At 34.1% G+C, this 13,489-nt stretch overlaps 1 protein-coding gene across 2 annotated transcripts in view; it reads right to left on the bottom strand.

The window, feature by feature from the left end:
• The window catches only part of ATM (ATM serine/threonine kinase), a 166,994-nt gene that overhangs the window by 87,772 nt on the left and 65,733 nt on the right, over positions 1–13,489 (bottom strand). For both annotated transcript variants that reach the window (XM_058289104.2, XM_058289103.1), the window contains exons 30-36: positions 11,528–11,702; positions 10,842–11,006; positions 10,026–10,158; positions 9,030–9,125; positions 6,027–6,198; positions 2,495–2,636; positions 1,287–1,463 (exon numbers count right to left, since the gene is read on the bottom strand). In XM_058289104.2, the coding sequence (XP_058145087.1) occupies positions 1,287–1,463; positions 2,495–2,636; positions 6,027–6,198; positions 9,030–9,125; positions 10,026–10,158; positions 10,842–11,006; positions 11,528–11,702 (1,060 nt within the window). The remainder of the gene's footprint in view (positions 1–1,286; positions 1,464–2,494; positions 2,637–6,026; positions 6,199–9,029; positions 9,126–10,025; positions 10,159–10,841; positions 11,007–11,527; positions 11,703–13,489) is intronic.

Raw genomic sequence — 13,489 nt, 5'->3', positions numbered from 1 at the left:
TCACACACCATGCACATAAAACAGTCTCCTTTTTAGACTTAAAGACAAATAAAAGGCCATTTTTAGCTAGAGGATTTAAGGAACCAGGAATTGGTGTGTGGATATATATGCATATTTGGAACATTTTATCTTCTTATAAATAGTCTGAGGTTTGTTCAATAGTGAGAAATGAGTTGTGTGTCCAGGGTACTGCTCTCCGGAATCTGTGGGAGTGCAGTGTACTACTGAGAGAACGGGATGAGCAATGTGGAAAACAAGGGCTGCTTTTTAGGAACTGTTCTCAATGTGGGCACTTGACCAAAACAGTCAGTGCCATGTAAGTTATTTTAATTCATAGATGTTTGACCCCGTTTCTGTTGAATCATGTTTGACAATACTGCAAATTATGTTAAGTTTTCAAGTCTTAGACCACTATTCTATTGTGCTGTTTTGCATAATAAATTTGATAAAAGCATATAAACTCCTTGTTTAAGTACATGCCTTTACTCGGTATTGAAATAATTTATATTTTTGCTTTCAAAAATAAAAAAGCCAGAGGTTCTGAGAGGAGAGAGAGGGAAGAAAAGGTCATTTTTGGGACACTGGAATTGTTCTGCATGACACTGTAATAATGAATACAGGCCATTATACATTTTGTCAAAACCTGTAAAATCGTGCAGGACAAAATATAAACCGTAATGTAAACTACAGACTATGGTCAGGAGTAATGCTGAAATATGTGGTCATAAACTGTAATAAACATACTACACTAATGAAAGATGTTGTTAATGGGGGAAAGTGTGGGAAGGGGAGGAGGTGGGGTATATGGGAACTCCCCTATATTTTTGATGCAATGCTTCCTGTTACCCATTCCTTTTTTTCTCACTTAAGAAAGCCCAGAAGGGAAAGTAAACGGCAGTGACATTATTGGAAGTAAACAAACAAAAAGAGGAAATTTTTGGTTAATATAAAAAACTTACCAACATCAGTACTTTAACTACTATTAGAAACAAATTGTTGAGGGCATCGCTTGGAACCTATCCAATATATTGCTACCTCAAGGCTGAAACCCACTGCATAAAATTATGGCTAATCAAAGATGTCTCTCTGAGGGATTCACAACAGCTGAGTATGGGCGATGATGCATGAAGATGCCGTACAGTTTCACAGCACTCTTGGCATACGTGCAGGCCATAACCAGGTACTCAGTAATCGAATGGAAAGGGAAAAGCAGAGTAGTTTTAAGAAAAGCTCAAAAGAAAACGCAAAGGTAGAAAGGGATTAATTCAGACTGTAAATCTTCTTACTTCACACATTGGCTTTAATAATTGAAGAATTTCACTTTTTATGCCTCCACTATCCAAAAAAGCAGCTGTCAATGTTTTTATCCAGCCATCATGATTTTCACTTTGAGGAATCCACAGACTTGTATCATCCAGGCCTTCTAATGGGTTTTCTTTGTCAAGTCTGGGTACTTCTAAAAACTAGAATGAAGACGATCATGAAATGTAAGTAAGATAATTAGAAATACATTTTACTTTTCTAATGCAAAATGAATATCTAGGCACAAACAAATCTGTTTTCAAATAAAACTAAATAAAATCAAAGTTGGAGGCAATAAGTATCTTTCATTGACGTCTATAGGACAGGCAAAGTGGTATGATGAAAATTATTAATGTAGGCAGTAGGAAATTAGAGTCTACCCTCACCTCTGCCACTCTCTAGTAGCATATTGGGCGAACTAATTCTTGGACTCATCTGTCTCATTTATAAAACCAATCCAAATCTGCCGCACAGAAATAATTTCAAGATGAAATGATTTTTGAATATCAATACTACAGTGCTCTACACATTACGTTACTAGTTTCATTAACAGTTTATATCACTAGTAGTTTCACTAAGACCAAAATTATGATTTTAATACATTAAAATGCTACTTCAATAATAAAATTGGTGAAAAGCCAGGTATACATTTCTCAGTAGCTTTATGAAGAGAAAATATTAAAGAGGAATTTCTAGGTTAAAGGAGAAACAAGAGTTCTTAAACATCTTTCACAGAGTACTTTCAGGGGAACCTTGTTATGATATCAAAATGGAAAAAGAGAGAAAACTATACAACATTTCATATTTCACTGGGAAGTTGTGATACTTTAACTTACTATAAAAACAAACGCTTGCTTATTGAACATAACACCTATAAATCATATCTAGGATCAATAGCTTTCAAGGGATCAAAGTAAGGTTTTCTACTCCTAAGAGAAGAAGTGTCAGGCATTATCTACCCTCCCTGCCCTACATCAACCAACACTTCTCAAAGCTACCTATCTCAGCTTTTCATCTGCCACAGTTAAAAATAACAAATCCTTTAGAGTCAAGAAGTACAGTTCAAATTATTTCTGGGACCAAGTTAAATATTGTTATCATACAATTTTTAAGCAACTTGATTCATAAACCACAGCAAATGGAACTGTTCTAGACAGAACAGTATTCAAAAAACATTTATTCTGTAAGAGACCTTTTTTCTTGATGTTCTAAAAGGCTGTAGATAGGTCAGCATGGGGTCAGTTGTCATCTTATAAATCTCCCAGAAACTATGTCCAGTCCTCGTGGCTAAAATGCTTTTCAAACAGGTGACAGCAGCTGATCGAACTTTGACACTGAAAAACATGTAATGCAAATGTCTATAAAGAATATTGGTTATTAATCTTGATGAATTTTAGCACTCTCTATTGAAAAAAATTATTTTTAAGAATTAAAAAAATTTCAAAACAAAAATTTTATATTTATAAGAAAATTTATATCGATAACATTTTACAACATCAAAGTGAAATTATCAAAGGATTTTTAAAAAATATTTATTTTTTATTTATTTCTGCCCCCCCACACAGTTGTCTACTGTATCTATTCGCTGTGTGTTCCTCTGTGACCACTTCTATCCTTATCAGCAGCACTGGGAATCTGTGTTTCTTTTTGTTGCGTCATCTTGCTGTGTCAGCTTTCCATGTGTGCGGCGCCATTCCTGGGCAGGCTACACTTTCTTTCACACGAGGTGGCTCTCCTTACAGGGCGCACTCTTTGCGCATGGGGCTCTCCTATGCGGGGGTCACCCCTGCATGGCAGGGCACTCCTCGCATGCATCAGCACTGCGCATGGACCAGCTCCATACGGGTCAAGGAGGCCCGGGGTTTGAACCGTGGACCTCCCATGTGGTAGGTGGACGCCCTATCCATTGGGCCAAGTCCACTTCCCTCAAAGGATTTTTATATATCCCTTCACTAAACTTGAGTTACTAATCACTGCAACAGCAAGTCTCTTCATTCAACACCAAGTTTCTAATGTGGCTATTATAATTTAAAAGGACTCATAAAAAGAAATATTTGGAAATAACGGGCTAATAAACAGGAGTAATAAGAATAACAATACTAATTCACCTGAAAAAATGACAGTTTGATAATATTTCTTGGGGTACAAACACTTTTGGTATGAGGGAGAAGGTTATTTCCAGTAAATGATAAAATTATTGCCAAGAACAATTTTAAACAAATAGTAAATATACTGATAATATTTCTTGGGGTACAAACACTTTTGACATGAGGGAGAAGGGTATTTCCACTAAATGATAAAATTATTGCCAAGAACAATTTTAAACAAACAGTAAATACACATTTCCTCTGACCAGAACCAAGGTGAAAACCATTAGGCAAGGCATCTAAAGTCTCTAATAAAACACTGCAAGTCCTTCTCTTTTGCAAAAAATTAAGAAAAGGAGGGCTGCCACACAAGAGTACTGAAAATATGTCAGCAGACAAGAAATATCATAAAGCCCAATATAGTAAATGATGAGCTATCAAGTAAAGGCTTAATACTTTTTAGGTTACCTGGTTTAAGAATAAGTTGCTCAGACTCTAAACCTGAATTCATCCTTAATTCCTCTTTCCCTCACTCCTCACATCCAACTCACCAGCAAGTCCTGCTAGCTCTGTGTTGTAACACCCTGGCTCCACCCATGCCTCTCATCTCCACTATCAGCACCCTAATCCAAGTCATCATGGGACTACTACTCCTGGACTACTGCAGTTTCGTAATTGCTTTGCCTGTTTTCAGTTCTGCCCCCTATTAATCCATTAACCATATAAAAGCCAGAGGAAAAATGTAAGTTCTATCATGGCACTATGGTTCCAACTAATGACTTCCTTACATACTTCGAATAAAATTCAAATTTCTTAATCAGAACTAGTCCTACCTTCCCATTCTCATGTCCCACATCTTTCCCACAATAGGCTTCTTTCTCTGTTCCTCAAACACACCACGTGTACTTCCACTCTAGCTGTTCCCTCTGCCTGGCATGCTTTACCCCTAACCATCTTGCATCCAATACTCATGACTCAAATCAGCTGAAATAGCACCTTCTCAGAGAACAACTATTCTAATCAGTTTCTTCTTTGTAAGCCTGAAGCCCCTTAAATATCAAATGATTTTTTTTTCCCCTCTAAAAAAGGTGGGTAAATAAATTGTATCTGTTTTCTATTCTGAAGTTCAATGACACTAGTATCTCCGTATACCTTTCTCAGAAAAAAAAAATTTCAAATGCCTGTAACAAATGAAACATTTAATGCTTGTAAATTTTCTGAAAGAATATTCAAAAACTGAGCCAGATTTACACTGAAATATGTTTAAAAAGATAGATTAATAAATGAATAGAAAGATGACTAAATGGCATAGAGCAAGTATAGTAAAATGTTAATGGCAGAATCTACATGGTGAATATACGGAGGTTTATATAAAATTATATTTCAAATTTGCTGTATGTTGAGAATTTTTATAACAAAATGCTGGGGGAGAAACTGTACCAGCCTGTTAATGTAACAGCAGCAACAAAAGATGATGATATATGCCCATTATCAATAATGGAAACAAAGCAGGCAGGTGTCATTGCTAATCATTTATTCTCCAAGAGCTCAAAATACATCCTAGAAAGATGCCTGGTTGTAGGCAAAAATTCTTTATACCTATCCCCTCAAAATGGTGGGGAGATACTCAAATATTTGCACACATACACAAAAGGAAGTAAGGCAGAGGGATGGGGGGGAAGAGGGAGAGAGAGAGAAAAAAAGAAAATAAAAAGAAATCTCACCAGAAAGCTGAAATTATTACCATCTGTTGCAATTTTGTTTTGCAGGGAAAGAATGGACAATAGAAAACCTCGTCTAAATAGCCCAAGTCTTTTTGAGTTATTAAACTTCTGTCTTACGGCTTATTTTTAAAGGACCAAAATTAAGCTTGTCTTAGAACAGAGTGTCACTTTTGATTTTTGCAATGGCCTAAAATATCACCTTTTATATTCTCCTATCTTAATTTCCTGTATAGAATTTAACATTGCCTGGTATTTTTCCAGTTAATGTTTATTTGGTTAGTGTCTACCCTCACTGGATTTAACAGGTACTGGCCTGGAATGTTCATTACCATATTGAGTGCCTGGCTAGAGTAAGGTCTCAATAATTAAGGGAATTAATAAAAATACATAGATTTCCATAAAAAATACCTGAAGACTTTAAAAAAAAAAGTATGGCTTTAAAGTTTAAAATATACAGGTTTCCTATCTGGAATGGTGGAAATATTTTGGTAATGGATGCTGGTGAATGCAATCAACAGCACTGAAATATATATCTGAATATGATTAAAAGGGGAAATATGGTAGCAGAATAAAAATTTTTTTAAAAACCCAAAAACCAATGGAACCACACTATACAAACATGAACCCTAAGTTAAACTTGGACTTTAATTAATAGTACAATTATAAAAATGTGCCATCATCAATTGTAATAAATGTTCTACACCAATGCAAGGTGTTAGTGGTGATGTGGTATATGACAATCCTATATTTTATGCATGATTGTTCTATAAACCTACAACTTCTCTAACAAAGGAAAAAAAGTATGGGAACTTAAAGAATGTTTTAATTATAGAAATATAAATTTAAGTCATTTATCATTCTCCTTGAATAAAGATTAAATTTTATTAGCTATCTGGTATCATTAAATACTCACCAATCTTCAACCAGTGAATTATTCAGGTGGGTCAGCATTATGAAAATCCACTGAAGTTCTTTATCTTCAAATAACTCAAGGGCCTTGGTGTAGGATGCATCTTTACTATGTTGTATAGCTATAGTGGAAAAATCTATAGGACCCACTTCTCCCAAGCAACTTCCAACAGCCTCTACAGATTAAAAAAAAAAATCCATTTTAGTAGAATTGTAACTAAGAGACCATACGTAATATAGAAATGTTCTAACTTCAAATATATAATGCTTTGTCATGCTTCAAGGTTTAAGTGTGTTTTCAAAGATTTAGAGTAGACTAAAGAATTTAATTTGCTACAGTTACAAAATACTGTTTCATTACCTTTATATATATATATATCATTAATTTGGGCAAGAGATATTTTCCTTTATAGAATCATTTCCATGAAAAAGGTAACAGAATAGAGATATTAAGGATGAAAGTCTGAACTTGGCAGCTATATGACACTAACAACAACCTAAAAAGTTATTAAATATTTCTTTGTGGTATCATAATAAAGTCCACAATTTTCAATATACAGTTCAGTGAAAATATACATATATATACATACAAACACATTTTCTTCCACCTGTGTTATCACTATAAAGATGATAGGATTCCCAATTGTGGTGCTAACTGTTTAAATATTATCTTTCAAAAGGTGGAGCCTAAATCTTTCCCCCCTAGTGTGGGCTCTACTTAGTGACTCACTTTGAACAAATAGAATGTGATGGAAATGACAGCGTGCCTTCCAAGATTAGGATATTAAAAGGCACTCTAGTGGCCTCCTTGCTCTTTCCCTTGGATCACGTACTCTGGAGGAAATCAGCTACCATGTCGCTGAAACATCTGAGCAGCCCTATAGAGAGCCTCTTGCAAGCACCAGCACTAATCTGCCAGGTAAGTGAATCAAGTGCCTTCTCCTTTAGAGGGCTACAGCCTGACACACAGACTGCAAGCTAATGAGATCCCAAGCCGGAATCATCCAGCTATACCACCCCCAGATCCCAGACCTACAGAAACTGTGAGATAATGTTGTTTTTTTAAAGCCACTAAGGTTTTGGGTAATTTTTTATGCAGCAAAAAATTAATCAGTATACCAGACAGTAACAATCTCTTCTCCTTCCAGCTGCTGATAAATACCATTCAACTTGTAGCACATGTAGGGTAGACAGACTATGGTCCCCTGGTCATACCCAGCCTACCACCTATTTGTGTAAATAAAGTGTCACTGAAACATGACTATACGCCTTTGTTTACATATTGCCTATGGCTACTTTCACAATACAACAACAGAGTTCAATAATTATAACAGAAATTGTTTATCTGTAAAGCCTAGCATATTTATTATCTGGCTTTTTCAGAATAAGTTTGCCAACCTCTATCATACACCATAGATTTGTTTTGCCTATTACTGAACTGCAAAAAATAGAAGAATCATTCAGTATATTTACTATTTTGTGTCTGGCCTCTTTTGTTCATTATCTTATCTATGAGATAACCCATTTTGCTTATGTAGCAGCAGTTTGTTCTTGCTGTATTGTAACTATTTAATGATTATACCATTAACTTATTTATTTTACTGGTGACTGACATCTATTTTAAGTTTTGCAGTATTATAAATACACCTATTACAAAATCTTATATGTGTCACCTGGTAAATGCATTTCTACCAGATATAAACCAAGGAGTGGTTCACAAAATTTACATATTTTCAACTTCAGCAGATCATGCCAAACTGTTTTTCACTGCAGTTGTAACAATTTACTGATCTTCCACCAAGAATGTTGGAGAGTTACATTTCCTTCATAGCCTCCCTAACAGTGACACTTAATATTGTTAGTCTTTTACATTTTAGCCATTTTGTAGGTAGTTTATTTCATTGTGGTATTAATTTTTATTTTCCTGAGGAGTAATGACAGTGTCTTTTGATTTGTTTAGGGACCATCTGTATATCTTCTTTTAAGCCTTTCCAAGTTTCTGCCCATTTTCAAAATTGGGTTGTCTTCTTTTTATTAATTTGTACAAACTCTTTCTATATTCTGGATGAGTCCTTCATTTGGTAGATAAATTACACAATTTTTTCTAATCTGTGCCTTGTGTTTTCAGTCTCTCAATGGCTTATTTTAATCTGTATCCTTTTACTGTAATAAATTGCAATCATGAGTAAACAGCTTTTAATGAGTTCTGTGAGTCCTTCCAGCAAATTATCAAACCCGAGGGGTATCTTGGGGCTTCACACTTCCAAATGGTGTGAAGAAGTGAAGGTGGTCTTGTGTACTGTTCCTTAACTTCACAAAGATATATTTCAATAAAAAGATTGTTAAAAAAAGAAGAAAAATAATTTAGATACTAGGCTCGCAATGAGAGGTTACAGACTTATTGAAACAGTAGTAGAATCTGTGAAGCACCTCTTATTTGAAGCAATGCTCTAATGACAACTTCAAGCTTACTCGGTGATTTTTCTGTCCCGTGATCAACAAATCTAAATACATGCGGTAGGAACAATGTTGGCTAATTATCTTACACTAAGTTTTATTCCAAATGGTGGTAGGAAGGGACTTGCATGCTGTTTTAATATTTGATTTAATCTAGTCCCGTAAGTCTTGACTCTTCTCTTTGTTATATATAAAAATATATTAAATACAAGTGGTAATATTTTTATAAAATGTTTATCAGCAGTCAAATTTATTTGCAACCTATCAACTCCACAAATTGGTATTTCTGACTTCCCTAAGTATCTGCAAGGCATTTTCAAAGCAATAGTTATACACATGTGCAAATCACTAACTTTCCATTTTATATGAAGGTATAAGGAAAGAAAGCATGAAAAGGCTACTTAGGGAAATCTGAATTAATTAGGAAAATAACTTAGCAAGCATTTCACATTTCCCCAATAATCGCAGACGACACTTTGAATTATTTTGAAGAAATTATAAAGACCACTCAAACACCATATAAACTCCTTCATTCAGCCAAATAGTTTACCTAAAACTTCTCTTTCACCAGTGTGGTTTACTGCCATCTTGGACAACTGCAACAAACTGACAACCAACTTCACCATGATGCCATCTTGTGGGTTATCTAGGAGCAGTTTAGATAAAATTAGCTTAAATTATCATAGAGACTTTTGATTACAATATGTACATAAATTGCCTGACTAGAAAACTTCCTTGAATTTTTAAAAAGATTTTGTCAGAAGCTCAAAAAATAAGTATCTGGACTGCCTCATAAAACAGAATCCTGCAGAAGTGATCAGCAATATTTGGCAGAGGGAGAAAGATGTTCTGAAGAAGTGATGCAGCAAAATCTATACCTTAGCAAAATCGCAAACAGAAACACAGGAATTATTCAACACTAAAGCTAGAAGAGACTGTAGAAGGCTTTTTGTTTTTTTTTTTAGCCTCTTCTACCTGGATTCTAGGACTGTCCAATAGAACATTCCACAACGAGGAAAATGTTCTATAACCTGTGCTATACAAACCACTGCAAACCACATGTTACTAGTGAAAACTTGAAATGTGGGTGTTTTTTGAAGTAAAAAACAAAAAAACACAAACTAGGAACATATACATATATGCATATATAAACATACAAATATGCACAAATACACGGCTATAGGGCTTAAAATAAGATAAATTTCATTCAAGGAGGTGGAATATTAGGTAGAGATAGATTATCTTGTATGCCTAATTCTAAGAAAAGAATTTTTTTTTCCTTTTGGACAGCAGGAAGTCATTATAATCTTTAAGCAGTGGAATAACATGATCATGTTTACGTTCTTGAGAAATCAATCTGCAGAGAAGAGGACGGCTAAAATGAGAGTAAGAAAAGGTAAGGAGACCAATTAGGCAGTCTTTTACAATTAGGTGAAAGAAATGATGAGAATCTGAAGTAAATCAGTAATAAACTAAGAGTAATAATTTATAAAAGATTCTCTAAAAAAGAAATGCATAAAATAAATCATGTCATTAAAACCAGTACCCTGAGAAGCTCTCATAAGGTCCTTCATCTGATCTTTATGTTGTTCCAGTTGTCTTCGAAGATCTTTCAATCCTTCAAGTCTTGCCAATGGAAGAGCATCGTAAACACTTACTGAGAGAAAATGGTTAATTTCCTAAAAGAGAAAATTGATTAAGTTACTTTTATCATGTGCTGGTTAAGTTTGTGAAGTAAAAAATAAAAGAAAAAAAAAATGACTAAGTGCCTTGTACAGACACTAACTCATATCACTATTACTACAAAACAAGATAGAAATAACTTGCTCCTTTCATTTCAAATGATACAATTTATTTCAAGTCTTCATTTCTAAGACTAAACAACACAGATTTCAAAATTATTAGAGCAAACTTAATTGGACAGAAAAACTTAAACTACTATGTTATTTCTATTTTATTGTATTTAACTCTAGTTTTACATTTTAATGTATTTAGACAGGTTTTCATGACAGATATAAAGTCAAATACAGACAACGCTTTTTAAATTACAATAATGTTTAAAAGGAATATACCCAAACATAATTTTGAAATTTATAAAGATTAAAATAAGATTTAAACCTCTATCAACCCTAATGTAAACATTTAATTGTCCCTCAAAGGATCAGATGGAAATTTTGAGATATTAATGGACAACAGGATCTTATGTATGACAAAATATTTATTACATTTCTTGACTAAATTCTTTTACAATACGAAGGGACATATTCAGGTTCAGTTTTTACTTCTAGAGCACTAGAGTTATTAAAAAGCCCTACCATCTATGATCTCTAAGATGAAAAGAAAAAGATGGAAAAATTATTACCTCCAAGAGAGTAAAAGGTCCTTTACTGTATTTGATTTTCTGCTGAGTAATACGCAAATCCTTAAAGATAACATGGTCAGGAAAAGGATCTAAAAGCTTAATTGTGAGATAGAGGTTTTCATTATCCTTGTTATCTATCACTAGGTACTTCAGTAAGTCCAATACCTAAATAGAATTTAAAAAGAGGGGGAAAATGACATAATTATATTTTAAAATAAGATAACCAAAACTCAGTGTAATAAAGATAATTATAACTTAGTTGATTTCTAATTACTTCTAAGCCTATTAGTGTTCCTGTGCTTTCAAATAGTTCAACAAATATCTGAGGTCCTATTACAGGCTGGCCATTGTGGTATAAAAATGCCACTCTCACTGAAACATTTTAAGTAATATCTCACACACCATCATAATGAAATAAATGTAAACTACTATTCCTAATCAACTACATCTATACTTCAGCTAAGTAACAGAGAACTATCAGGCTATTAATTAGATCAGAAGTATCAAGTGCTTTGTAATGAACTGATTACAAAAATTAATTCATTATAAATATTTTACAATCATTTTCCAAATATTTTCATTAAAAGTACTAATTACGCCAGCTAAACATAAACTACTAAGCTTCTTCCAATAATATGTTACCAATGAATTTCAAATATCATTTTGAAGATGACTCAGGAAAATACCTGTTCCTGCACCTCCAAATGATCGTTCACAAGGGGTATAAGTGTACCGACAATCACATGAAGATGGCTTTCTAAAGCATCCTTACAGTAAGTCACTGCTGTCTGGCAAACCCGGCTTAACAGGTCACAACAAAGGGAGAAGCTACGTAATGACACGTCCGTGAAATGAGCAGGTCTAATATAAAGGGAAAAAAACAACAAGAGGGTCTAGGAAACTGCTTTTATTTAAATTAAATGCATTCAAAAGTCATTTTTATTCAGCAGCTCTAATTCTCATATGGCTTGACATGGAAGTCACTTTCATATGTAATTCTTTAATGGTTTAAAGTAAAAAAGAAAGTTATCAAGAGACAAATGGGAATAGACACTTCATGTACTTTGGAGAACTTAACATTTGAAGGCCACGTTATAGGCTGATAGAGAAGAGGCAATAGGAATCTCCTTAAAGGCTTAGGAAAGGATCAGAGATGCTAAATTGAATATAAAACCCAAACACTATAATAATGTATATAAACATTTGATACCATCTACATAGAGTATTTATTAAAGTGAGATAAAGTTGAGATTTCTAGATTTGGAGAAGCAGTAACAGAATAAAAAAAATAGGTAGCTATATACAGAAACAAAGGAAACAGGACTGTATAGCACCACAAACCTCGTGAAAAATGAATATGGTTAACAGTGCATATGTAAGTATGTTTTTCTCTGAAATAGAACAAATGTATGCGAATGTTACAAAATGTTAATACCTGGGTGATATTTGGGCAAAAATACAACCAAAGCAAACTACAGACAGTACTATATAGTAATAAATTAATTTCCGTCAGTGGTTTAAAGAAAAGGAAGTATGCTAAATGACAAAAAGTACTACATATTGTCTGACTCCATCTATAAAAAATATAAATACAAATAAATTATAGAGACAGAAATAGATTACCAGTTATGTATGGCAGGAGAAGGACAAGAGAGATTGAGAGGCGACTACCAAGGGGTATGGGCTTTTGTTTGTGGTTTTTTGGAGTAATGAAAATGCTGTAATAATTACTGAAGTGATGAATGTACAACTCTGTGATTATACCAAATATCACTGATTGTATACTTTAGATGGAGTTCATTAATGTTTCAATAAAATTGATTTTTAAAAAAGCAGTTGCTAGAACTTTAAGATTATGATAGTTCAATTAAGAAGTAAAGATGTTATAACACAGAGTTCCTTTGTGTTAAAACACTGTTGATAGAAAATTAATTATATAAACACATACAGACAAATATTTATATAATTGTAAATAACCTAAATCTATATCAACAGAATTGTCACATCCATAGATGGGATACTGTGTGGCATTAAAAAGAATGTAGCTCAGTGGTTGAGCACCTGCTTCACAGGTACTAATACAAGGTCCCGGATCCAATCCTTGGTACTTCCAATTAAAAAAAAAAAAAAAAGAATGTAGTAGATCTTTACGTACAGTAACCATGTGAAAAAAGCCACAGCAAATTTTAGAACAATATATATATTTACAATTACCTATAAAAGAAGTCTGCATAAATAGTCTGTACCTCTGGTGATATGGATTGGTGTGAAAGTTGGAAACTGATTACATTGGAGAGATGTCTTGAAAGAACTTGTAACACTGCGTAATCTTAGAAATCAATTCTTGCTAAATGCACTAAGAGACTTTTCTTCATATCCAAGTCCCTGAAGAGTGTGGGGAATATCTCGAAACTCTTAAAACAAAGTTATCACAGGGAAGCGGATTTGGCTCAACTGATAAGACCATCCGCCTACCATATGGGAGGTCCAGGGTTCAAACCCAGGGCCTCCTGACCCATGTGGTGAGCTGGCCCATGTGCAGTGCTGATGCACGCAAGGAATGCCGTGCTACACAGGGGTGACCCCGCGTAGGGGAGCCCCACGTGCAAGGAGTGGCCCCGTAAGGAGAACCGCCCAGAGCGAAAAAA

This window comes from Dasypus novemcinctus, chromosome 27 (assembly GCF_030445035.2).
Source record: "Dasypus novemcinctus isolate mDasNov1 chromosome 27, mDasNov1.1.hap2, whole genome shotgun sequence".
NCBI lineage: Eukaryota > Metazoa > Chordata > Mammalia > Cingulata > Dasypodidae > Dasypus > Dasypus novemcinctus.
This window is presented reverse-complemented; position numbering and strand designations above follow the sequence as displayed.